This window comes from Phyllostomus hastatus, unplaced genomic scaffold (genome assembly GCF_019186645.2).
Source record: "Phyllostomus hastatus isolate PE091 unplaced genomic scaffold, TTU_PhHast_1.1 phas_contig_948, whole genome shotgun sequence".
In the NCBI taxonomy this organism is placed as follows: Eukaryota; Metazoa; Chordata; class Mammalia; order Chiroptera; family Phyllostomidae; genus Phyllostomus; species Phyllostomus hastatus.
This window is the reverse complement of record NW_025333993.1, coordinates 4149098-4175653: the sequence shown is the minus strand read 5'-3', so window position 1 is coordinate 4175653 and position 26556 is coordinate 4149098. Positions and strand designations below refer to the sequence as shown.

The 26556-nt window shown below is 51.3% G+C and overlaps 1 protein-coding gene across 1 annotated transcript in view; it reads right to left on the bottom strand.

Moving 5' to 3' along the window:
* The window catches only part of DSCAM (DS cell adhesion molecule), a 542830-nt gene that overhangs the window by 408111 nt on the left and 108163 nt on the right, over positions 1-26556 (bottom strand). Inside the window, exon 4 of the mRNA XM_045852387.1 lies at positions 17716-17862. Coding sequence (XP_045708343.1) covers positions 17716-17862 — 147 coding nt within the window. The remainder of the gene's footprint in view (positions 1-17715; positions 17863-26556) is intronic.

The window sequence follows — 26556 nt, the reverse complement described above, 5'->3', positions numbered from 1 at the left end:
TGACATTTCTATGCAGTGCTTAGATAAATTAAGCCAAATTAAAGAGTGAATTACCAAGAGGGGTCAATCGGTATCCTGGGATTGGAGGGTGGAAGGTTGAGAAGAATCCACCATCTCTCTTTTTGTCTCAAATGCCTAAACCACTCAGTTCTCTGATGCGCCCTAACCTGAATACCTTCCCCACCTAGCAAGGTAGGGAATGTAATCTGAATCCAATAAAACCTTTCACATCTAGAAACTAGACTCTAGAAGAACAGAACGCTCGGATTTGCTCTGCCCGTGGGTGTTGTGTGTCCTATGAAAACAGCTAGCCTGGACTTAGTCTTTAGTCACTAAACCTAAGGCTCAGAGGAACACAACTTTTCTATAAATCAGCTTCAGTTGCCTTCAATTCTGAAGTCAGACGGGGCCCGGCAGAAGTAAGGCGTGCTGGAGTGTGGTTGGTGGGATACGTGAGTGTCTCACATGAGCCGGACAGCAGTTCGAACGTGTCACCTAGAATGTCACAGGGTGTGCTTGAGTGTGATGTTGTCACGTTACAGAATTACACGCTTATGATTTCATAATACAAAATTTTGTAATAAAAAAAGGGGCGTGATTTGTGCCGGACCCTGTATTTCCCAAATTGTCTTATAAGGACTATCACGGATGGTCTCGAAAGACAAAAGTGAGTAAAATAAAAATTGCCACGACCATTTAGGATTCGTGGTGCACGGTCCTTTGGTAAAGCACTGTGCTGTCATTGTTTGGCACGTCCCTTCCCAGTTGTTTTTTGGACCTAGATCTACGTGACCTTTCTCCTACCCACGTAGCCTCTCCAGGGACACATAGCCTGGGCAGTGCTGGCTGTGCGGATCCCGGCCTTGACCTGAGAAGGGGCACCCTCCACCTGGAGGAGCGCCGCTAACTTTAGAGGAGAATCTTCTTTACGGGTCTGGTCTTGCCCCAGGGCTGCAGAGTTCATGGCCAGCAGGGAGACAACACTCCAGGGAATGTCTCATTAATGTTTAAAACATGACATTCATAATCTGCCTAGTCCTGGTTTGATGACGCGCCAACGGTCCGTGTTTAACTGTGTACTCTGAAGGTTCAAACAAAGAACACCACGGGTTCTTAGACAGGTGCATTTCCCTCCGTTTTCCATTAGCGAGTGTTTTGAATGTACACAACAGGCAAAAACAAGCATAGAAAGCCTCCGTGTATCCATCACCCTTTCAACATCGATCAACTCGCTGCACACCCCCCAACACACTGGACTCATTTGAAGCAAATTCCAGATACCATAAAGGTATTTTTAAAGCACTACATGTTGGTTCATGTTTGCTACGATGAGTAAAAAAGCCACAAGTCCCACCCCAACATTTCCACGTACACAAATACACACAGACCAAGGGCACATTTATTAAAACACGTAAGTCCAGTTGCTTTAGACTTTAGGCTCGAGTCCCCAAATTCACTTCACGGCAGGGCCCAGGGGTGTGTTCGTGTGTTCACGGAGCCGGTTCACGCGCGGTTATGCTGATACGGACTCGGCACGAAACGTTTGTTCCGGACCTCGGGGACTGGTGGGGCAGCTCGCCTTTCACGCCAGAGCGGTGTGGCCCACACAGACCTGGCAGCCACGGCAGGTGAGCAGGGAGCACGGAGGAAAATCAACAAATCTCTGAATTAATCGTGCGGCCATCAGAGGGAGGGTGGGTGCACAGAATGAAATGTATATGTATGGCCCGTTTCCTCTTCTTTCTTCTTCTGCTTCTCTTTCATTTCCATCGGAAGTTCAGCCCCTCTTACAGAATTCTGTAACTGAGTTTACACTCCTGTCCCTAATGTATAGCTTCTGTCCCACCCAATCCTTACAAGAGGACTTGAGGCCAAAGATTAGCGAGTCACATGTACACCCAAGGAAAAATCACATTCTAAAATGTTCTTTTTCCACCAGTCTTTTCATTCTGGTAACATAGGACAGTTACTAATAAACAAAGAAACTTCTCTATAAAACTGGAGTTCTCATCCTGTGTAACAACCTGCCGTACACAAAGAATTTTACTGAATCTTTATGGCAGTTCTGACTCTCGCCGGCTTGAATATCCCTTCTGTTACACGTGGGGTCTAAAACGCTTGACACGTATGCTGCCTCAGTTTACCAGGTGCTCCAGAAAAGAAGTATCCTTGGTCACGTGGCATTGGGCCCTCAGATTTGCCCTCTGAGTAACTATTTTATAAAGTACAGATAAAGAATCTATGAATCAAGCCACAATGAGTAAAACGTAGCCTAACAGTAGATCCTGAATTGAAAATAGAATGGATATTTGTATGTTTTCTATGTATAGCAAATAGGTATTAATTTGAGATTATATGTAATGAATATGCAATGAATGTGTGTGTGTGTATTTATACACATATATAAAGTCTTAAATATTTATATATATATATATACACACACACACACATATATATATTTAAGATTTTAGAGGGAGGGGAAAGAAGGGAGAAAGAGAGGGAGAGAAATGTCTATGTCAGAGAGAAACATCGATTGGCTGCCTCTCACACACACCCCAACTAGGGACTGAACCCACAAACCACGTGCCCTGACCAGGATTCAAACTGGTGACATTTTGCTCTGTGGAATAATGCCCAACCCACTGAATCACACAGGTCAGGGCAAATGTATATTTTAAGTACAGAAAAGTAGTTTTCTAGCTTCACTATTTGTCTCTGATAGACAATTATGCATGGACTTACCACCCACAAAAAAAATTCTTTTTAAAAACCTCAATATAAAATTAAAAATATTTAAAATAAATATTTTGGTCATTTTTATAAAAGAGGGTCATATGTGGCTTCATCTTTTGTATCAACAAATCAACCTCAGTAAACAAAGAACAAGAGACTGAGGAAAGGAAACCTGCATTCCCAAGTTCAAGGTCACAGACGAACCACGCAAGGGCCCCAGGGGAAGCCATTCATCCGGCCCCAGAGGAGCCAGGGGGTCTGCGGACCTCCGTCTGAAATGGACTTCAGGACTTCATGGGAACCGTGCGGAGCAGAATTGTTGACGTCGTGACCAGCACCGGGGGGTTCCCGTCTTCTCCACTCGGTGCACTCAGCAGGAGAGGGAATGGCTGGACACACACTGGTCTTCCTTTCCTCACTCAATGGCGAGAGAGAGAGAGAGAGCAGAACTCAGCAGAACTGGGCAGAGCTGGGACACAGATCGGGGCCCAGACTCACAGGAAATCACGACAGGGCAAAGATTATAGGCCCTGCGTGATTTTTGTGGATCATTTAAACATTAACTGCTAAGATTTTTTCTTCAACATTGGATGATCCATGGCAGGAATGTGTAATACAGACCATGTCTTAAAACCCCGAATCCTAGAATAATTTTCTGAAGAACGAATCGCTGAACTCGGAATCAGAGCTGCAGAAACGGGTCACGTGCGTCCAGATGGTGGGCGCCCTGGCTTTCCGTGGAGGGCTGGCGCCTGGCTGCGTTCCCTTTTGGGAAATAGCCATCCTCCGTTTCAAGTTCATCTGGCTTGCTCAATGATAGGGTTTCAATTCAAACAGATAACAATGCCAAGAACTAAAAATTTCACCATCTAATTAGGGAGCGGGAAACGCAGTGTGGCCTTTCTCTCCTAATATCATCTGCGGTTCGAAAATGACTTGATGAAGGCTCTTTAGAAAAACCCTGTACTTTTCCCGGTACAAGAACAATTGTAGTGAAAGTTACTGGCACAATGCAGTGGGCACAGAAAGAGGACAAAATGTGTGCGTGACAAAGAATCGAGGCAGCAAGGACAAACAGGAGGTCAGACAAAGGGGGTGGGGCTGAAGACATCAACACGAACGTTAGTTTACAAAAAGGCACTGCCCAACCCTCTCTCAGAGTGTCTAACGTGATGTGACCCTCAGTCAGTGTAAGCGATGGCCGACCAGTGCGAAGGGTAGGAAAAGGGGCCCGAAATTCATGCGGCTTTTTTGGGGGCCTATGTGTTTTTCTGAATATACAGTGTTCCACAGTTTTCATTACCTCTCCCCTGGTCCAAAAACAGTCAAGAAACGTTCATCTAAGGACGTTTCCACCTGGAAAGGACGCTTACACTGACTGAGGGTCACATCACGTTAAACACTCTGAGAGAGGGTTGGGCAGTGCCTTTTTGTAAACTAACGTTCGTGTTGATGTCTTCAGCCCCACCCCCTTTGTCTGACCTCCTGTTTGTCCTTGCTGCCTCGATTCTTTGTCACGCACACATTTTTTTCCTCTTTCTGTGCCTACTGCATTGTGCCAGTAACTTTCACTACAATTGTTCACTACATATGGGTGTATTTTTTTTCAGAAATTGTAAGTAAACATTGCCATATATATAGCATATTGCTTGCACCAAAATGCATCATAAGTATTTATTTGATCTTGAAGTAAAACTTTGAAACTCAGAATGTTAAGTCTACTTCAAAATGATTCCTTTTGAGAAGTGCAATTTTCAATAGAATTCCTTTACATCAATAGCTAAAATCACCCCATTACTCCTGGCAGTTTCTCCAATGCAGTAAGCCTATTGACTTTAAATGTCATGTCCAGCATGCCTCTAGCCGCCTCCCACCCCTTTTAAACGGGTCATAAAATGACAAATGGCAACTTTAAAAAACAATGCCTTACGCATAATGAGGGCTTAAAGGACAGTAATGAAGGAATTTTAAAGTCCTAGAGCAAAAACCACCACCACGAAATCCCAGGTATGAGTCCCCGCTTTGCCACCCCCTGCCCTGGAGACCCTTCCTTTGTCCATGGAATCATTTTCCAGGGCAGCCTGGTCCGTCCGTGCTAGAGACAGGTGGACACTTCAGGCAGCTCTCCCAGCCTCATCCGGGCTCACGTGGGCGAGCCCACGGCCCACGCATCGCCGTTCCCGCTGCCCACCCGGGACCCTTCCAGGGCTCCACGGCCAAGGTCAGAAAGGTGCTCTGGCACGCTAACACACAGAAACTCTACACTTTTTACGTGTGGCTTCATTAACTGGTGGAGCACACTGGTCCCTATTTGGAAAGTTTGGAAAGGGCACCCCACCCTTCCACACACACACACACACACACACACACACACACACAGAAGCCATCAAGATAGAGTTGGCTCTCTGTATTTACTGAGTGTGTGTGTGTGTGTGTGTGTGTGTGTGTGTGTCTCCTTGGAGAAACAAGAGAAGCCTCAGACACAGTGGCGTGGCCGCGGACCCAGGACATCAGGAAATGCTATAACGTGCCTCTGAAGGTCTCGGCGTGTAAAGATTTCCACGAACTCACACACCCACCCATATTCAGTGCTTTATGTGAACAGAGGCTACAACACAAAATGGTAAGGAGGTTCTAAACATAAAATCATCTCATGAAGATCAAAGGAGGCAGCTTTCGCTTTGGGGCTACTAAGTCTCAGGGATTTGGAACACCCATGACCCCTGGAATGGTGTCACAGTGCGGAAGTCAGCCACGAAATCCCAGCCACCCTTCGCCTGCTGGCCCAGATACTCTGCAGTGGGAGGGTGGCGGATGAGAAACTGTGCTTTGAAGTAGTGGAAAAACTAGAAGACAGTGAAAGCTTTTCTTAAAACATTAAGGACAATTTGAAAGAAAATAGCACCCTCATTTTGATGGAAAAGTTGCTCACTCAACATGTATTCAGTAAATATTAAGTTCCTACTGTGTGGCAGGCATTATAATGTTATACTTAGGTCAATGGGAAGAGACAACCTTAAGTTAAAATTAAGAAATTATTTTAATCTGAAACAGCCTCACCTATTTTGATATTTCTCCCACTGTGCAGTATTGTTTCAAAAAAGCATTAAGTATAATGTCCTCAAACCACAGTGATGTGCCCCTAAAGATGTCATGTCCAGACAGTTATATCTGACCCAGATCGTACCACAGTAAAAATGGTTTTCTGGCTTAAATATGTCCCTACTTCCAAGTTATGGCTGTTATAATTTGCGTGTCCTTCAGTTGACAGTTTTGGGCTTTAGTTTTATTGGTTTTGTTTTGTTTTGTTTTTGACTCTTCTATATTTATGCACTCTGGGAAACTGGAAAAAAAACATTACAAAAAAAAGTCTGTACTAGAGAGCGGGAAATGCAAGATAGGACCTCAGACCCTAGGTGGCTTGAACAATGGACATGTACTTGCTCACAGTCCCGGAGGCGGGAAGTTCAAGAGTAGGGTCACGTTCTGGTGAGATCATGCTTTCTTCCTCGCTGTGTGCTCACATGTCTCCCTTCCCCTTCTTAGAAGGCCACGTTCCTATCAGAGGAAGGCCCAATGCTTATGACCTCATTAAACCTGCATCACCATCCGAAGGCCCTATCTCCACATGCGTTGGCGGCGAGGGGCACAGCTCCGTCCCTAGCCTGATCTGGAAATGCACACCTAGCCGTTTGCCTGCAGTCCCTGGTGTCTTGGCTCTGGACCATCTCGATTCCGTCCCCATCCTGGCCCCCAGCCCAGTCTGACACGGGGCGGGCTACGTCAGCTGAGGGACAGGCGGCCGACGGGGTGGCTGCCAGCCGGCACTCCGACACAGTTGGGGCGGGACGCGAGCCACAGCACGGGAGCACTCTGGTATCCGTCCTTCCTGCCAGGGACTTCTGCTTTTTGTTTTCTCCCTCTCAAACCTTATTTTCATTTAAGGGTCTCATTGAATGCACATTCATCAGCTCTGGATGACATGTCAAACAGGAGACAGGAGATGTAAAACGGGTGTGAGAGGGGGTCAGAAAGGAATTGGAGGGATGTGCTAATATCCTGGGTTGAACAGGGTCCTCCCAAGATTCACGTTCTTCCCAGAACCCCGTGATGTGACCTCAATTGGAAATGGGGTCATTGAACACGTGATTAGTTAAGATGACATCATAACGGAGTAGGGTGAGCTCTCAATCCAATACGACTGGTGTCCTTAGAGGGAAGGGAGAAGAGACACAAGACACACACAGGGGAAGATGGTCACGTGACAGGAGAGGCAGTGCTGGGAGCGACGCATCTGCACGTTAAGGAGCAGCAGGGACTGACGGAACCACAGGATGCCAGGAGGGGGGCGTGGCCTGAACTCTCCCCTCGGGAAGCCTTCAGAGGGGGCGTGGCCCTGCGCAGGCGCAGGCGCAGGCGCAGGCGCAGGAGCCGATCGCGGGCTTCCAGCCTCCAGAACTGCGAGCAAATGCATTTCTGTCATTTCAATGTATGTTGTTTCTCACCTAGTTTGTGTGACGCTTTGGAAATAGTTCCCATCTAAAAAGATGAGCAATGCGAAGGCAAATCCCTATTTGGTCGGAGGTGGCAGGAACGGAGCAGGGAGTGGGGGACAAGCAAGTCCAGGAGGGAAGTCAGGTCCCGAGTCAGAATCATCTCCATGGACGTGATGGGTCAGGGCCTGGGCAAGGGGTGGCGTCCCCAGCCGAGAAAGTAGAGGCTGGCAGGAAAAGGGAGCGAAGACTGAGAGTGTGGGGTCTACTGACATTTCGGAACAAGAAAGAAAAGAAGAGAAAAAAAAGAAGGGAAGGGAAGGGAGGGGAGGGGAGGGGAGGGGAGGGGAAGGGAAGGGAAGGGGAAAAGGGGAAAAAAGGAAAGAAAAGGGATAGTGCATAAATGGTCAGAGAGGAGAAAGTCAACCAGGATGACATGGTGTCGCTGGTCAACCCAAGGAGGGCAACGGAGGGAGGAAGGACACCAGCTGTGTGGAGTCTGCAGGGAAGTCAGAGAGAATCTGCACCAAGAGACAGCATCTTTGGATTTGACATTAGGAAGTCACGGGGGACCTTGAGAATTTAAGTTGCAGGAGAATGTAAGAGGCACAGGCCAAACTAGGAGAGATTGGCAATAATAGTGGGTATAGACTATTATTTTAATACGTGTTCCAGAAAAAAAAACAATGAAAACATACAGGGGTGCAACTTTGGCAAAGGGAAAATTTCTTTAAAACGGGGGGACCTGAGCACCCGTGTCAGAAGGAACACAGCAATCACCAAAGGGATGATGGCGGAGGCAAGAGGAGGAGAAACCTGATGAAACCGGGTGCTAGGACACTCCGGGAATGGTGACAACAGCGCTGGCTCGGGAGGGGAACGGAAGGAGAGAGACCACGTCAGCCTGGGGGAGAAAGAAACACAAGTCCGGGGCCCGAGGCAGGACGGGGAGCGGGGAGGGCTGGTTTCAAACCCCACAGTGTGAAAAGGTCACCTTGGAAGACCGGAGAGCAGACCCAGGAGGGGCTGGGAGTGGGGAGCTTAAGACTCGGAGGAGGAGCCTGGCCAAGCCACCTTCAGCAGCGACATGAAAGGGATCCCCAGAAATAGCTGAAGGTCCGGAGAAAGCGTGAAGGACCTGTGGACCAGTCCCCGGCAATGCTCACCAGCGGGGAGGAGGGAAAGTAAAACGGGGGCCACGCCCTGGACGGGAGTCTACGGGTGAGGATGTGGCTGCTGAGGAAGGAGGAAGTTAGGGCGCTAGCGGTTCTGTTTCCCTGACCCGTGTGCTCAGCAGTAACGCCACCAAAGGCCGACAAGCACTGGGGCTCTGCGTGGCGATGTGCTGGAGCTCCCGCCACCAACCCACCCAGTGAGCGACTTTCCTCCCCTCGGCCCAGCCCGGCCCAAAGGGAGCAGCAGCGTCGAGACCCCGATTCACTCCACCTCAGGCCTTGACCTTGATTCATGTTGGCCCCCTATTCTTGATGCGTACAGATTTTGACATTCAAATCTTTATGTTAAAGAGGTATGCTTATAAATCTCGGATCCTGCTTTTTTATACTAAGGCACGTCTGTCTCCTCGGCGAATTTGGATTAAGGATGTCTGATTTTAGCTTGGGGACTCCGATAATACTAACAGTATTACTGTTATCGCTGCCTGATACTGTTTTGTGAATGGCCCGCTATGACAACTCACAGAGGAACAGGAGCCCGGAAAGCACACCTGGGCCCCAGTTATATCTGCTTGACTTGGCTGACCATCTGCTTCCCGTGCCTAGAAAGAACCAAATGTCACAGGAAGAGGGAGAGGAGGCTGAAGGCCCCTCCCAGCTAAACACAGGACTAGGTTTGCATTTAGGTGGAGCAAAGAAAGAATCCGGGTCACTGTGTTTGGGGATTTTAGAATCATTTGGGCGGAGCTCTGATTAAAGGCTGGGAGTATCCGGACATGAAGTGATGAGGTCCTTGAGTGTCTCATCCATGGCTTCCTCCAGCATTCGGTGCTGGTGATATCCACAAAGTGAGTTGAATGAGTGAAACAATGAGCCACCACCACTGGGGAAACTGAATTAGGGGCAAGAGGTTCCGTAGGGAAAGGCCTGCTTGCCAGGCTGACTCGGCTGGGGTCCGGGAGCTGGGGTTGCCCTAGGGCTCCACCAGCCTGAAGTGTGGGAGTGGCTCATCGTGCCCGAACGGCACAAACAGTGCCGTGTGCGCAGGACGCCCACCTTCCTTCTGGGAGCTGGAAATTAACGTGCGTGCCAGTCAGGGGTGCCCATGGGACCAGCCCCCGGTAAAAGCCCTGGGCACCGAGTCTCCAACGAGCCTCCCTGGTCAGCAGCATCCCACACTGGTTGTCACAGTCCCGGCTGGGGGGTTAAGTGTTTCCTGTGTGATGCGGAGAACTCCTGGAGGCCTGTGGTTGGTCTCCCCCAGTATTCTCCCACCAGGCGCTTTCCCTTGGCTGATTTTGCTCTGCGCCCTGTCCCGGTGACTAATCACAGCCACTCAGAGGACTCTGCACCGAGGCCTGGGCACGCACGCCATGGAGCCCGGAGCTTCTGCACATGCAGGAAATAAAAATTCTAAGATTCGGTCTACAATGGAAAAGCATCACTTAAACCACAGTGGGCTTGAGAAGTGGAATATTCAGTTTGGAATTTTCATATCCTGTTGTTTTGTTGGGAGGGGGCCAGTGAAACCACCTTGTATCTGCACAAGGAAGAGGAAGCGGGGGTGGGGGGAGGAGGCACGTTTTCTAGGTCACGCAGCTGATCTGCCTTAGAGCTGCACTTAGGGGTCATGTTCTCCTGGTCCCACCTGGAGTGGGAAGTCAAGGGGCACTTTACACACACACACACACACACACACACGACTCTCCTGAGATCCTCAAACCTAAAAGGGTACCACACTTGTATGGTTTTCTTTCTCTTAAAAAAATATAATGTGAACATGCTTGTCACAATGTGTCTGTCTATCTGTCCCAGCAGTTCAGAAGTCAAAACATATTTTGGGGCCGGGAGTGGCTACTGTTTACAATACACAGTTTCCCATTTTGAGCAGGCGAATTTGTCTTCTGTACAAAGGCTGACACTTACTAGACTCTCTGCTTGCTCTGGATCTTTCAGGAGCTCATCAGAGAGTTGTTTTGGGGGTAACTGACTCGAGCCACTCATCCACCACGACCTTCATTCTCAGTGTCGTGCAGACGAATTTCCTCCAGATCCGTGAACAGCCCAGTTTTAATCACTTCCAGGTGCAGTGGAGGAACGTGTACAAATGAATTGAGTGAGCAATGGCCTTAATGGCAAAGTTGTAAGCAATTGTGGCTTCAGAAAAAGAAACCAAGTCCCTCTTTTCCTGTCAACTTCCACAGGGACTACACCAGGGTGGGCAAAGACAGGTGGGCGGTGATGCTGTCGCTGTCTGCTGAGTTAATACAGCTGCTGCGATAACCAAGGCCCGCGTGTCTTTTTCCGTGCGAACAACCGTACACCTACTTTTGCCCAGCCCTGTGTCCTTCAGTTACCTCGCTCCCCAGAAAATAGCACAGTGAAAATATTGCATCATTCCTCCTTTCTAATTCTAGTCTGCTGCATGCCTCCCATGGTGAGAATAATTTCCAGTGTTGGAAAGGTGACTCCTATTAGAGATGATAGATGGATGGATGGAAGGAAGGAGGGAAGGAAGGAAGGAAGGAAGGAAGGAAGGAAGGAAGGAAGGAAGAAGGAAGGAAGGGAGGGAGGAAGGAAGGAAGGAAGGGGGGAAGAAAGGAAGGAAGGGGGAACAAAGGAAGAAGGAAGGGAGGGAGGGAGGAAGGAAGGGGGAAGAAAGGAAGAAGGAAGGAACGGAGGGAGGGAGGGAGGAGGGAAGGAAGGAAGGAAGGAGGGAAAGAAGGAAGGAAGGAAGGGAAGAAAGGAGGAAGGAAGGGAGGGAGGGAAGGAAGGAAGGAAAGAAGGAAGGAAGGAAGGAAGGAAGGAAGGAAGGAAGGAAGAAGGAAGGAAGGAAGGAAGGAAGGAAGGAAGGACAATGTTCTGCACAGTTTCCATGTAGCCCCACCAACTTGTTTTCAGGGAGCATTACAGAAATGCTTCTTTGATTCTGCACCTCCTTGGTAGTTCCCAATCAAAGAGGGCACTTCCCCGTGACTACAAGTCTGCTCCCTAAGTCATGCTGATGCTGGTCTCACTCCCTTTACTCATAGGCACCTTGAGGGCAGGATGAGGTCTTATCGCCATGACAACCTGAGCAGCTACGCAGCGGGCTGCCCGGACAATGCTCAGTGACTAGGAATACCGTTAAACGGAAGTGGTCTAGGAGGAGGGGACGTGGACTCCAGAGCCCCCCGTCACAGCTCCAGAACACACGCACGCTGACACACCCGCCGCAGCCTAACCCTCGCTGTCCCCAACCGCTGGGCCCCTCTCCCCTCCCCAAGACGGCAGGCTCCATCAAAGCTGCTCCCGTCTTAAGTCTGCAGGAGGGAGCATCCTGAAGGGAAGCCTTGCCTGACTGGGCTGACTGTATCTATAATGCATTTTTTTTTTCCAAATCCTCCGGCGCTAACAGACTTTCCTAAAGGGCCACCCCCCCCCAGGCAACCGTTGGTGGCTGCGTGTCCTGAAGCACCGTGGCCTTGTGCCCGTGGGAGCTCTCCCTCTCCACACACCGCAGTCACCTCCCCGGTGGCTCCCGAAGAGCGGAAGCCCCCTCCATGCGGGCCCGGGTTGGGGGACGCTTCTGAAGGCACAGGCCCTGCCCTGTCTAGGATGGCCAGACACAAAGGGCGCATCCAGGAGCTACAACAAATGCCTCGTGTGAAGTGCTAAGCTGATAGCCTTTGAAGTTTAAGGTGGGAGGAAAATTGTTCACTTCTATCCAAAACACAGGAAGAAGATAATTACCCATGGACTTAAACTCATTGATCCCAAGAGATAGAGTCCTCCCTGACCCATCACTAACGGAGATGCTCCGATGGGACATATTGTTACAGAACAAACAAGGGGGTGGGGCCTGGGACAATATACTATTGTTGAAAGAAGCCCCCAGGTCCATTATGTCCGCCGCCAGAGGAAAGACGTCTCTCAATGCCAGAGATTCATGAAAAGGAGAGGAAATGTTTATTTAATGCTATACAAACTTAAAGTACTGACCTAATGTCTTTATCAAAAATCCTAAAGTCCCTTAAAAACACCCACAAACAGACACGGTCCTTCCTTCCCCCTTTGCATAGTCCAGAGTACTGTATCTCAGGAAGGGAAATAGAAGTCCATGGCTCAGGGAGTCCCTGGTTCTTCCCAGTACTCTGTGCTTGGCTAATAGGCCTCCCTTGGTTCCTGGCACCCTCAGCTGTGTCGCTGGGATCTCTACTGAAACCAGGTGGTGGTTCCCCCTTCTAAAGCTGCAGGGGGTCCCCACTCTGGCAAAGGCACGTGGTCCTCTCTCTCAGGGCCACGGGAGTCCCCACTCAGCCAAAACCACGTGCTTTTCCCTTCAATGGCTGCCGTGTCTGAGTTTAAATCCCCACGCCAATCTTCCTCTGCAGCCCCATTTCCGACTCCTCCTACACTCGGCCACACTTGCCCTCAATCTGCTGTTTTTTACCAGCTTTTCTGGTCGCCATCGTGGGTCTGAGCAGGTGTGACCCCATGTCATGGAGCCAGTCTTCTCCAAGCTCCCACGCAGGTGCTGTAACTCGGGGGACCTGCTCCCCAGTCACATCTTGGGGGGGGAGGTCCCTTTCCATCCCCCTGGCCTTGAGCATGGCCATAGCTATTTAGCATATCTAAGTGACCAGCCAAAGGCTATAGGTATGCTAAATGACCACGCCATGGATTAGCTGCAAAGCTGCCCTGCATGTTCTTGCTCTGTGTGCCCCCTTCCCCCCAACTCACACCTGTGGGGGAAGGGGTGAAGACACCTTAAAATCTCCTGGACACCTTGAGTTCTGGACCCCATTTCAAATGCCCATTTGGGGTCCCCCATCTTGGCTGCACCCTGTAACAATATTGTAACGGCAAGTTGGGCCCGTGCTGAAGAGGGAGGCAGATATTCGGGCAACAGTGAACTCTTCGCTTTCTCCATTTCCCAAATCCGGCTACCCTTGGGCTGTGGCTTTGATGGCGATGCAGCTAAACCCCTAGTGAGAGTCTCAGCATTTTATCAGCGAGGACAGACGCGGGGTGCTGGGCTCTCTCGTCACCGGCCTCCCTGATCGGGGAGACAGTCTCGCCAGACCATCGCACAAAGCCCGGACGAGAAGCCCAAACGAGAAGCTGTTGTTGCTGTGCTTTTCCCGGATGGAGTCTCAGTGTCCGTCTCTCTCCACACCAGCAGCACAGCCTGCCCGGGCACCGCGCTATCCAGACTCCCACATGTTTCCCAGGCTGCACGGATATGCTGATATGTAGACGGCTCTCCCTTTAGCTTAGAGAGGCCGTAAGGATGTTTTAAAAGTGCATGGGAACACCGTCACTCATTTTCACTTTAGTCAGCTCAGAAGGCAGCAAGGCGGGACCCATCGCAGAAACTGAGGACATTCCATGGCGGGGTATGCACCCGTCCCCGAGACGCTTTTCCTCCACATATCTCCAAGCCTCCTGCCGCCCACCGTCCCCGAGTCCGAGAGCGAAGGTCAGCCTGTAGACCCCGGGGGCCCCGGCGAAGGGCCCCGGCGAAGGGCCCAGGCAGACGCCCAGCAGGGGAAAGGCAGCATCGGACCTTCTCAGGAGCCTCTCCTTCCCCCGGGAAATTATGCGAGCCCTGCTTTTAGTCCTGTCTTCTTCGGCAGCTTGGGCTGCTGTAGCGGCACATGGATTGGGTGACTTCAGTGAGAGACATCTACTTTGGGCAGTTCCGGAGAAGGGAAGTTCAAGATCAGGGTGCCAGCAGAGTCAGGGTCGGGGGGGCCCCCTCCTGGGCTGTAGGCGGTAGCCGTCTCGCTGTGCCTCCACATGGCAGACAGAGCTCGGGCGTCTCCCATTATAAGGACACGAGTCCCATCCTGAGGGCCCTGCCCTCGTGACCTCGTCTCATCCTGATCACTTCCCAAAGGCCCCACCTCCACACACCATCACATTGTGGCTTGGTAAGGCTACGACATACAGATTTTGAGGGGACAAAAATATTCAGTCCATAGCAAGGCCACTGGGGCATTCTTTCCAAAGGCTGTTTCAAATAAATGAGCTTATTCATGTCCTTAATATCAGTGACCTGCTGACCTCCTGGGACGAAGAGGCACAGCCTGGCCCCTGAGTCTAGAGCCGGGGCCTCTCCGGCCTGCCCCGGGAAGAAAGCAGCGCACGGCCTCCTGCGCAACAGGCCAGCGGGAGCCGCCGTGGGGTGGCTAACACCACTCACGTGGGAGCTCACGTGGGAGCCCAGACAGACCCCCGACGGGCGCTTCTCCCCCCTGTGAAGTGATACTCCGGCCGCTGCTTTTCCTCATCGATGACGAAGGGCAAAAGGTAGTACGATGGGCCGACGGAAACCACGTTGTTTCTGTTTACAGGAATACCCCACCACTTTAATGTTTTTCACTGGAAAGGAATTCTCAGACGACAAACACCCATGTGCCTCAGCCGAGATGCCCCAAGAGCCCTGGCCTGGGACATTTGCAGAATAAGCCCAACGCCCAGCTGTGAAAGGCGGGCCTTGGCTGCTCTGGCTGCCACGAGGGTGCCCTGGGGCCAGGGAGCTGAGGGGCGGGAGCACCCACCGCTGTGGCAGGCAGGCAGGCCGGCCGGCCGGCCCCCACTCTGCAGACGGCTTCTGGCCCTCTCGTGCCGACGACCGTGAACTCCCAGCTGTCTCAGGTCAGCCACCAGCACCGGCGCCCTGTCCGACTCTCCACTCACGGCTTCGGAACACCACCGGCTGACGTGCGCGGCTGCCTGAGCCCACGACCTCCTTGCAGGCGCAGAGTCAGAACGGAGGGCAGTGGGCCCAGCCAGACGGACTGCCGGGAGGCTGGGACGTCTCGGCATCTCGGGACGAGCGAGGTGGGTGACAGTCGCTGCCGGTGACTCGGTCTAAACTGGCTCAACAAGGAGTCCCTGGGCCTCTCAGCTGGGTCACCAACCAGAGACACACCCGCCTGTCACAGACCACCTGCGGAGCGCCCGGCACCTGCGGCGTGGCTCCTGGAGCTCATGGCTAAGGCCGGAAAAGCCCCCTGGTTTCCGGGGCCTCCGAGTTGTTCTGGGCCGGGCCCTGCAGTCGGACCCAGCAACTCCACCCTGGGAATCCACATGGAGAACACAGAAACACTGATGCAAGCACGTGCATGCATCCCCATGCTCGCTGCAGCGTGCTTTCCAGCAGCCACGGTGCAGAAGCCATCCAAGTGTCCCCAGTAGATGAATGGATGAAGACACGGTGCATGTAACAATGGAATACTACTCAGCCGTAAAAAAATAAATAACTAAAACCTTGCCATCTGCAACAACGTGGATGGATCCAGAGAGTATTATGCTGAGCGCAAGAAACCGGGCAGAGAAAGACAAACCCCGTGTGTGCTTTCACTTAGATGTGGAATCTTAGAACCAAAACGAAACGGACTCATACGGACAGAGACCCAACTGGCGGTTGCCCGAGTGAAGGGTGGCGGTGAGGAGGGGAAGCACAGGGAGGGGAACTGAGAAGTCCCACCTCTGGTTACACAGTCAAGTCAAGTCACGGGACGTAACCTGCAGCACGGGGAACGCGGCCCCTGACATCACAGTAACTTGGTCCGGTGGCGGAGTGTTGCTAGACGTTCCTTTCGCGGTGATCACACTGTGATGTAAGCAAGTGCTGAGTCCGCTCATTGTACACCCAGACTGAACAGAACACTGTACGCTAATCACACATTGTAGCAAAGTCAATGGGCTGTGCCTGTGTTTATTCCCTCCCAGGTTTTCCGCTCAGCTCCACAAACCTGCCTGCTCGTCTCGGCACTGGTGTCACACGGCCCTGCGTCCTGCGGCTCTGTCATGAATTGTGAAACTGGACCATGCAAATCCTCAAAGAAACAAAGAAAAGAATCCCAGCGCCTCCCGAACCACTCAGCCCTGAGGCCTGGCGGGGGCAGGTCTCAGCCTGTCCTCCCCTGTGAGCCTCCCTGTCACATGCAGGGCCCCCATCAGCCCGGACCCCTGGGTGTGGGACACGGCAGGTTCTGCCCCGAGTCCCCCCTCCCCTGAACCAACAAGATCTGGCTCTGGGCTCAGCCAGATGAACTCCTCACAATCAAACCTCTCCATCTGCCGTCGAGAAACCAAAATGGCTTCTAAAGAGAAGCAAGTAAGACCATTGACAAGCAAAATTAGCAAATGGAAGTATACGGGTGAGTATCTACTCTGATTGTTGCAATCGTTTTCAGCTCTTAAGTGTATTATTTTTTCAATACTCTAACAAATATGATGATAAATCAACGTAACAGCTAGAAATGTACTGTTCAGTGACGTGTGAGGAATTTACAAACTCACTGTAAAGGTGATATTAAGAAAAGCTGAAAACATCTACTCCATCCTAGTTTACCGTGACATACTTTAAAGACCAAATATTTAACTTTTGATTTGGACTTTTTAATGGTTTAATGATTTCCTCCTTGTTCTTTTATAGTAACCTATATTGTCCAGCAAATCAATATTCTGAAAAATGAAAAGGCCATGTCACCATGAGAGTTTAGTTCCAATTTCTCATCTCTATAAACTGACAAAATGTTGATGGCATTCAAGAACTACACGAAAACGTGTGGGCACGCACACGTACACCCACACACATAACAGGTAAAGAAAAGCCATCATTGACAGTTGGTCACACCACACTCAGCGCCCAGCACAGCCCTGTCCCCCGAAGGCCGCCGACAGCCATCACCCAGCGACGTGAGCAGCAGGCAGACGAGCCCCAGGCCCCCGCGGCCCCTCCAGGGGAAGAGCATGGAGCAAGCACCCAACTCAACACCGCCATCCAAGAAGGCCCACACTTTCTTAGAAGTTTTCTATTGTGTCATTTGTGGATGCCGCAAATAAGCCCAGAAACAACTTACATACAAATATACATATTTCAGTGCTGAACGGATATTCTAAATAGAATTTCAAAACCAAGGTCAGAGACACCACGCACCTCAAAGACCTTCAAAAGGGTCAGCACGGCGTGAAATCGGGGCTCCCGTTTTCCAGGGTCCCGTTCCGGACTATCCACCCTAAACGCATCGCTGAGGTCTCTAGCAGACGCGACCCTCCCGCTTCCCTGTTTCTGGCGGCAAGAAGAAAACCACAACTTCCTTACAGAAGTAACTAATGCAAGTAACTGACTTCTACCCATCCGTCAATCCGCTGAGGAAGAGCCAGGTAGGTCAGTATGAAACACCGATGTGGCAGTTAATCACGAACTAGCACCGCTCTTAAGTACACCAGGTCTCCGTGACGTCACACCACAGAGAAGGGAGCCGAGGGGGCGTGTCTGGAGCCCCGCCCCGCCCCGCCCCGCGTGCAGAGCCTACCTGAGGTGAGTGAGACAGTGTCTTTCTCCCATGAGACGACGGCGATGTACGCCTCCACCGAGGAGGGGATAATGCACTTGAAGACCGCGACATGGCCTCTCATGGTTTTCTGGTCCTCCACACGGACTGTATAGGGCTCCCGTAAAACTGCAAGACAGGGAGAGGACCTAGGGTCACACACACACATGCACACGCACACAACCTGGTCCTGCGAGCATCTCACTCGCACACGTGCGTGGTACCTTCCAAATGCGACGAGTTGCATCGAACCGATGTACTGAAGACAATGTTAAGCGGTCTACAGCTCATGAATGTGGGACTCTCATTTCATCGACAGTAAGCTACACCGTGTGCTCCAGGGCAAGAGGGCATCTAAACAGAGCTCGCTGCCTGCCCCCCCCCCTCAATGCAGCTGGTTGTCGGAAATCGCTTCTAATAGAAGTTAGGGTGATAGAAAACTGCCCCCCCCCATATCCTCTGAGGACCAGGGAAAAACGTTCAGACTATGAAGAAAGGGAATTTAAAAACTCAAGAAAGACAACCTCTCCTGGAAATCCTGGAAAACTGTATAATGAAAATAGCTTCATAAGTGGCGTTTTTATGACAGTTGCAAAGCAGTCTGGGAAACGAGCGTCCTGCTGCCCATCACTTAGGGCGGGGTGCTGATGCGGGAGCTGCCCACACCCCGAACCGCAGCAGCATCGCAGCAAGTGCTCCAGGCCGGGGAGGGGGGTGGGGCTTCCCTGAATGAGGGGGTCTGGGCTAACGGCAGGGTAGTGCCGGGGTTCACGGCCCGCCCTCTAATCCCAACCGCCTGGGTTCAAATCCAAGCCCCACTTACCCAGGGGGCAAGCTGTCTCTCCTGCCATCGATATACTAGCGATTTTGATGAAAATATGCCCCTCATAGGGCGACTGTAACAACTCAGTGATTGTGGATAAACCTCTCACAACAGGCTGAGGTACAGCGACACGAATCCACGCCATCGCCACTGAGGGGAAGACCTCCGGCCCCAGGAAAAGGAGATGCCCATGTGTCTGACCCAAATTACAGCGCCTGCGGCTCGGTGAACCCTGGGCGCTGGCCCCCTCCTGCGCCTTACTGTCCTCCCACTGGGAGTGGGGGCGTTGGCACAGGAAGATCCTCAAGGGAGGTCTGGGGTTCACAAACCTTCCACTTTCTAAGAATATCCATGAAGACAGCTTTTTATGGACTAATTAGCGCTCTTCCAATTTTCATCATTTATTGAAAGATACGTGTCAAGAACACGGGTATGAGGCTAATTTCAAGAAAATGACCCTGTCAACAAAGGCCGTCATTTCAAAAGGGACATGTCCTGATAGGCAGAGGTAAGCAACGCCACCTTGTTCTCTGTTTCCCTCTTTCTCTTTTTGCTTCTTTGTCTGGGATTTTTTTTTAACGAGTCCAGCGTTTCTACTTCGTTGTCTTGTTAGCCACACTCCCTGTCTGGCCACTTCCGTGGCTGCTTTGGGTTTGGCAGTCCACACATCCATAGCGGTCATCACTGACAGGCAGGCGAGGCTACGCGGCCCCCATGAAACAAGACAGCTCTCAAATACGGTTACGTCGCGTCTTCACTCCAGGCCTCGTGCAACTGCGGCCATCCACTTCGTCTGCGCATCGTCACCGTCCCCACGAGACACCGCTATTACTTTGTTTAGACAGTCAATCATCTTTTAAAGGACTTGAAACAACAGAAACGTGATTTGTTTATCCATGTCATCGCTTTCTTCATTCTTCCTCTCCCCTTTGAGAAGATGCCCTCAGGTGCCCTTTTTCTTCTGATGGCAGGACGTTTTTTGGTAAAGATTTCTAGCAGAGCAAGTCAGCAGCTGGTGAACTGCTTCAGCTTCTGAGTGTCCCAAACGCCGGCATCGCCCCTTTATTTCTGGGGGGCGCGCTGACGCAGACCTCGGGATCACAGGACACTGCTCTTTCAGTGCTTCCAAGACGCCGCGCCCCTGCTGCTCCCGCCGATTCTGACGACGGCGGCAGAATCGTGACATCCTCACCGACGTGCCTCCGTGTGCGACCTGTCCTTGTCCTCTGGCCGTTCTTACCGTTTCCTCTTTGTCCTGGGCCCCAAGGAGCTGTTTTGTGACAATGATGAGCCTCGGTGTGGGTTTCGCCATGTCCTTGGTGCCTGGGTTCCCTTGGATCCTTGGATCTGTGGGTTTTTAGTTTTCATCAAATTTGGCCCATTTTGGCCAATAGTTCAACTATTTTTTTTTGGTTTTATCGTCCATTCCTTTGGGGATTCTATTTGTATTATTAAGTTATTGGAAGTAGCTTCTGGAATAAAGTTTTTTCAGGGCAGTTGCAGGTTTACAGAAAATTTCGGAGCGTACAGAGAGTTCCCATACACTGTCTCTCATTCTTAGCATCCGAATGAGTGTAATACATTTTTTATAATCAACAAACCAATATCGATACATTTTTATCAACTAAAGCCCATGTTTATAGTAAGGTTCACTCCGTTAGTTCTACGACCGTGTACTAATGCCAAGTATTCCTCATGAAGGCATCATCCAGATAGTCTCACTGCCCTAAAAATGTCCCGTGCTCCCCCCACTCGCCCCTCCCTCCCCCACCACGCTCGGCAACCCCTGACCTTTTACTGTTGTTGCCATGGTTTTGCCTCTTCCAGGATGTCACACAGTAGGACTCATACAGTAGGTCGTCTTTGCAGCTGGGCTTCTTTTACTTGGTCACAGGCACTTAAGGTCCCTTTCTGTCTTTTCATGGCTTGATAGTCTCTTTCTTTCTCTCACTGAATAATAGTCTATTGTATGGATATACCATAGTTTCTTGTTAAAAATACTCTTTATTCAAAACGTTGCAGCAGGAGTTATGACCCTTTCAATAGGGAGATAAATCGTGCTCAACTCTGAACACAGCCAGAACTCACGAACACTCACAGAGGGGGCCGACAAGCGGGTCGGTGGGCAGGAAATTCCAAAGAGGAGACACGAAGGGTGGGGGGTTCCTGTTAAAGGTGGACGAAAGACGCACACGCCGCAGGTAAGACGAGGAACTCGATCCCATGTTAAGAGTGACCCGATGTGAGACGTCAGAGGTGAGGATGACTTCGCAGGACTCTCAGTAAAAGGAGGTCCAGGGAAAACACTCACAGAAGGTCAAGACTGAGGACTAGTTGAGACAAGGGCTCAGAGGAACCTGAGGAAACTCTGGCCACGGACAGAGTCTCGGCCGTCATCCCCTCACACGCGGAAGGGCATCTGTGTCGCCCCCAATTTGGGGGATTATGGGTGAGGCTGCGGTGAAAATTCACGTGCAGGGCCCTGCATCCTCCTTTCCTTTGGGCAGCGAGCCGGGCGACCGTAGGGCTCAGCTGCCTTTCCCCAGCCTCTCAGGGACGCCTTCCTTCACTACAGGGTGAGCGGTCTCGAAGGCTGGAGCTTCGCCTGCTGTGTCTGTCTGTGGCTGTGGCTGCTCCAGACGCAAGGGCAAAGTCGGCCCCTGCTCCTCCGTCTTGGCCATCGGCAGCAGCAGTTCCAGCCCAAGGTCGTGTAACCACAGCTCACAAAGGGAAAGGCAGCCACTAGAACTTTTTTGACTCACCCCTTTGCTGAGCAGTAAATTCAGCATGGGCAAGGGACAGTGCCACTTTCGGTGGCCCATCTGCCTTCTGGTCCTTAGGACAGACAGGGCCGGACAGTATTTTAGTTGCTAGGGAAACGGAGGTTGTGGTGAATGAACGAGACAAGATGGATGGCCCTTTACTCTTCCACCGACATGCAGACCTCGGTCAGCTTGCTGCAGACTATTAAGAATAAGAATGTTCACCCCGATCAGGGAGGCTTGGTTAGTTGGAGCATCATTGCAGGCACCAAACGGTTAGGGGTTTGATTCCCAGTCAGGGCACATACCTAGGTAGTGGGTTTGATCCCCAACTGGGGTAAATACTGGAGGCAACTGGTAGATGTTTCTCACACTGACGTTTTTCTCTCTCTCTCCCTCCACCCCCCTTCCTCTCTCTGTAAAATCAATAAACATATCCTCAGGTGAAGATTTTTTTAATTAAAAAAATGAATAAATTTTCCGTGCTGCCCAAGGAGAGACTGTGAGGCCCTTTGACTCAATGCATTACTCCAGGAAAGTATCTAAACCCCCTAAAGGGACTTCAGACATTCAGGATGACCTGGAACACAGGCGATGCCCCGGAGTCAGTGCTCGTGCTGCTGAAACCTGCCCGACAGCTGTCACTGGGCCTAGACGCCCCTCTGCCGCCCAGCTCTGCATCTGCAGGAACCACGTAGAAACGGGGACACCAAGTTTTCCAGCGCCCACTAAACAATCTAAAGAAGTACTGCAACCACGGCGTGCTCACAATAAGAAGGGGAATGGAATGAGAAAAGGAGTTGCACTGGGACAATGTGACTGTCCATCTCGCCAGTCGGAAGCACCCAGGCGCCATGCATCTGCCGGGCTCCGCCGCAGCGGGGCGTCCGGTGTCGGGGACACCCCCACACATCAGCAGCTGTGACGTCAGCACGTGGAAGGTGGCACGGACTCCAGACAGGACGGTGGCGTTTCCGCCTCTTAAACGCCTGCTGCCGTGCAAGAACCATCAGTCCTGTAACGAATCTGGGGAAGAGCAGCTAAACCAGGAGCGAGCCTTCAGTGCCTTTGTCTGGCGGGAAGCTGGAGGCAGGGAGAGCAGGTGAACACAGCCAAGCACAGATGTTTGAAGTTCCAGGTTTTTCTGCAAGTGGTACTTTGCAGTCCACAAATGTGTCTTTTACGACACATTCAAAAGAGTCTGCAGCCCGCTAGGTAACGGGTGTTGCGCCTAACTCCCCTGCCGTCGGGGTCAGAGGTCCCTACACCACTTCCATTTGCTTCATCTGAATTATTTGGGGATATCAGCTCTTCGTGTCTCTTGATTAAAACCAATCGTTTTCTTCTTAAGTGCATCTCTGCGCAAGTCTTAGAATGCTCGAGCATGTCACGGAGATCAAAATGCAGCTGGGAGAACGGCTCGCGGGCGGAACGCGTCACAGGCTGCTGTTTGATGGCTCGCATCAAAGAGCGCACACGCGGGCCTTCCGGAACGTTTCATGTCCCGCTCGGGTCGCGATGCCTTCACGTCACGCCTCCTCACCTGCTGCAGCAATGACAACAAAGCTCCCCCGGCTGCCCGGTGCGCAAGGCAACAGTCGAAGTCACATTCTCTTTGTCCCGCCATTACGTTAAGTCCGTCTGCCAGCCTTTGAAAGGCCAAGCTTTAAAAAAAAAAATTAAAACACTGTTTGCTGACTGGAGTCCAGCTGTGTGCTTGTTTTTCAGGGTTTTTTTAAGTCTTTAGAATGACACAATGTGTCCTGGATGTACAACTTTGATGTCCGTGAATCAGCGGCTGTGTTCCCAGGTTCACTTGTAGTGATGACAGTTTTGTTTTTTTTAAATGCATCATGATGTTCAGAGGAACAAACCAATTCAAGGTTCATTCATTGACAACGTGCCAGCAACATGTGATGTAGTAAAAAATGTGAACAGTGCCTTTCTTATTTCACAAAGAATGCAAGGCTATGAGACTGAGACTGCTTCACTCCCAGCACCCACCAGTGCTACAGTCTCATTCCAGCAGAAGCCTCAGCCTTCTTTTCTGTCTCCCCACTCTCTCCCCTGCCCACCTCTGGGACACAGTGGGGGGAGGAAGACACAGAGAGGGGACAGAAAGCAAACACACTGGGTTTGAGACCCTGGAAGTGTGAGTGCCAATCAGTCAAAATGCAAATTTGGGGTATAATTTTATAACAGGGTGCAGCCAAGAGGGTAGGCCCCAAATAGGGATTTGGAATGGGGTCCAGAACTCAAGGTGTTCAGGAAATATTAGGATGTCCTCACCCCTCCCCCACAGGTGTGGGTTGGGGGAAGGGACACATGGAGCAGGGCCATTGAGAGCTGTTTTGCATAGCAACAGCCTTGCAGCTAACCTCTGGTATGGTCATTTAACATATCTGTAACCTTTAACTGGTTACATAGATACGTTAAATAGCTGTGGCCTTGCTCTGAGCCAGGGGAATGGAAGTAACTTCCCCACCAAGACTTAACTGGGGGGCAGGTCCCCCGAGTTACAGCACCTGCATGGGAGCTTGGAGAAGGCTGGCTCCGTGACATGGGACCACCCCTGCCCAGACTCAGGATGGCAGCCCAGTAAAGCTGGAAGGATGTGAGAGTGCTGGCAGGTGTAGCTGATGGTGGGAGGAGTCGGAAGTGGGGCTGCAGAGGAGGATTGGCGTGGGGATTTAAACCCAGATGGGGCAGCCATTGAGGGGAGAATCGCGTGGCTTTGCCCGAGTGGAGACTCCCGCGGCCACTGTGCAGGGAGGACCACTCGGCTGGGGCAGTGGAGAGAGAACCTCGCAGCTTTGCCAGAGTGGGGACCCCCGCAGCTTTAGAAGGGGGAACCCCCACCCGGCTTTAGCAGAGATCCCGGCAACACAGCTGATGGTGCTGGGAACCGAGGGAGGCCCACCAGCGGGACGGATTACTGGGAAGAACCGGGGGCTGCCTGAGCCTCGGACTTCTAGTTCTTTTCCTGAGATACGGTACCCCAGACTGGGCAAAGGGGGGAAGGAAGGACTGTGTGTGTTTGTGGGAATTTTAAGGGACTGTGGGATTTTGATAAAGACAATTAGGTCACTACTTTAAGTCTGTATAGCATTAAATAAACATTTCCTTTCCTTTCCACGAATCTCTGGCATTGAGAGACGTCTGTCCTCTGGCGGCGGACATGACGGACCTGGGGGGGGTCCTTTTTGGTAATAGCATATCGCCTCGGCTGCCTCTGCCCCCCCCTTGTTGCTCAGTAAGAGTTTTTGGCGACTCCGCCGGGACGATAACTGTCCGTGGCAGACCGACCCCCTCGGGTGCGAGAGAGCGAGACTTCGGGGTTTTCCCCGTCTCGAGAATTCCTCTGCGCTCCCCCCGAGGGCCTCGGCCGCCTGTCACGCCTGGAAAGGTGAAAAGGAAACGAAATGGGGAGGGAGCAGAGACGTGAAAATGGTTTGGTTGAAAACTGGCTTCTGAACACCGTTTTGGAACAATGGAGCTGTGGACGATGGTTTGGTTAGCGGGCTGCTCCCAGGGTGCCCCGGTCTGCTCACCTACCGTTTCGGGGAGCCCAGGTGGCACTGAGGGAACCTGTCCTCAGGTGTGGGGAGGAAGCAAACCTGTAGACTCTGTAGGCCGAGACTGCATGTATGGTGGGGATCGGGCAGCAAGCCATGTGGGTGTGTCGCCATTTTGGGTAAAATGGGGGATGAGCCACGTGAGTGCCCCACCATGGAGGACTGAGTGTGCATGGGCATCGCCATCTTGGATGACCCGGCTTGCATGGTTGTCGCCATCTTGGACAACCCAGCGTACATGGGCATCACCATCTTGGACGACCCAGTGTGGATGGGAGCTGCCATCTTGGATGACGTGGCATGCATGGGTGCTGCCATCTTGGATGATGGGTCACTCGAGAACGCTACCATCTTGGAACTGGACAAGGTGGTGGCTAAGGGCTCTCTTCCGATCACGGGCTGTGTGCTGCTGCTGTGTGGGCACCGCACCAGTCAGGTTCTCTGTGTGACTGGTTCTGATAAGAATGGCTCTGGTTCCGAAGGTCATGAACTAGGGTCCAAGGGTGACTGTCTGATATATAGGGTGTTTGCAAGGTCTGAGCTTCAGAAAGCTGCAGGATGTCCCTGCAAATCTAGGGACTTTTAGTGGAAGGTACCTGCAGTGCCAGGGACTTTAGGCTGCCACATGCTGAGTTTAAGCACAGTCCTTCCCAGAGTGGGAAAGGAACCAGGATTAAAAGAGAATAATGGTTAAATCTGGATGAGTAAAATTATGTATAAAGGATGTGAAAGTTTTAAACCTGGAGTAAAGGAAACCTCAACTATTTGTTTTCTGGTTTCGTGGGAAAAGAGCAAGTTTCTCACATTGGTGTTGTTTCTGATCAGAAACCCTCTGTACCTGACGACCTGTTTAAGGTCACCTGTAAGACCTAAGAAAGGTTGCCTGTAACCGGTTGGGGAGAATGCCTTTGCTACTCGGGACCCAGGAAGGGTCATTTGGGGCTGATGAGTGCTTCAGCCAGAGGCAAAGCAGCACGTCTCTGCCAAGAGACCGGGCCTGAAGGAGCATGTCTCTGCAAGGCACTGATGGACGCATTGGTGCAAGAGAATGCCCCTACCTGTGTATTGTTCTGGAACTCTGTATTTTGGATTTTGCTCTGTATCTGCTCTGAAAAGACAATTTAGGATTCCAGGGAAGGTTGAAACTTCACACTCTGTAGGAAAGTTTTGAGAAGCCTGGTGGATATCAGAAGGAAAAGGATCTTCCTTCACACTTTGTATTTTTCTCCCTACCTGATCCCTCCAGAATTTGGCATTCTGAAGGAGTGAGCAATAATATAAGGTTTCTTTGCATAAAACCAATAAGACCAGTCGTTAATAGTGGTTTTGTTCACCAAGACTTTGACTGGAATGTCACGCCTGAAGGAGGCATGTATGGGTTCTGGTCGTCACCAGAAAGCCCTGAGAAGCGGGGATTGACTTGCGAAGCTAGTGTAAGCCCACGAGAAAAGCCTGGTACTTTGGTTGGTTGTGCGGTTCATGGCAGTCTTTCCAGGGAGGGAACGAAGGTTGCCTTTGCCCCCTCCCCCTTGTTGCTCGGTAACAGTTTGGACCTTACCAACTTAAGGTCACTGGTTCCAAGTTTCAGTTCCCGCAATGTGAGGTGCTCTGAAATCCCGTCCAGAGACGCTCCGGCATCTCAAAGAAGCCATCGGCAGTCTCA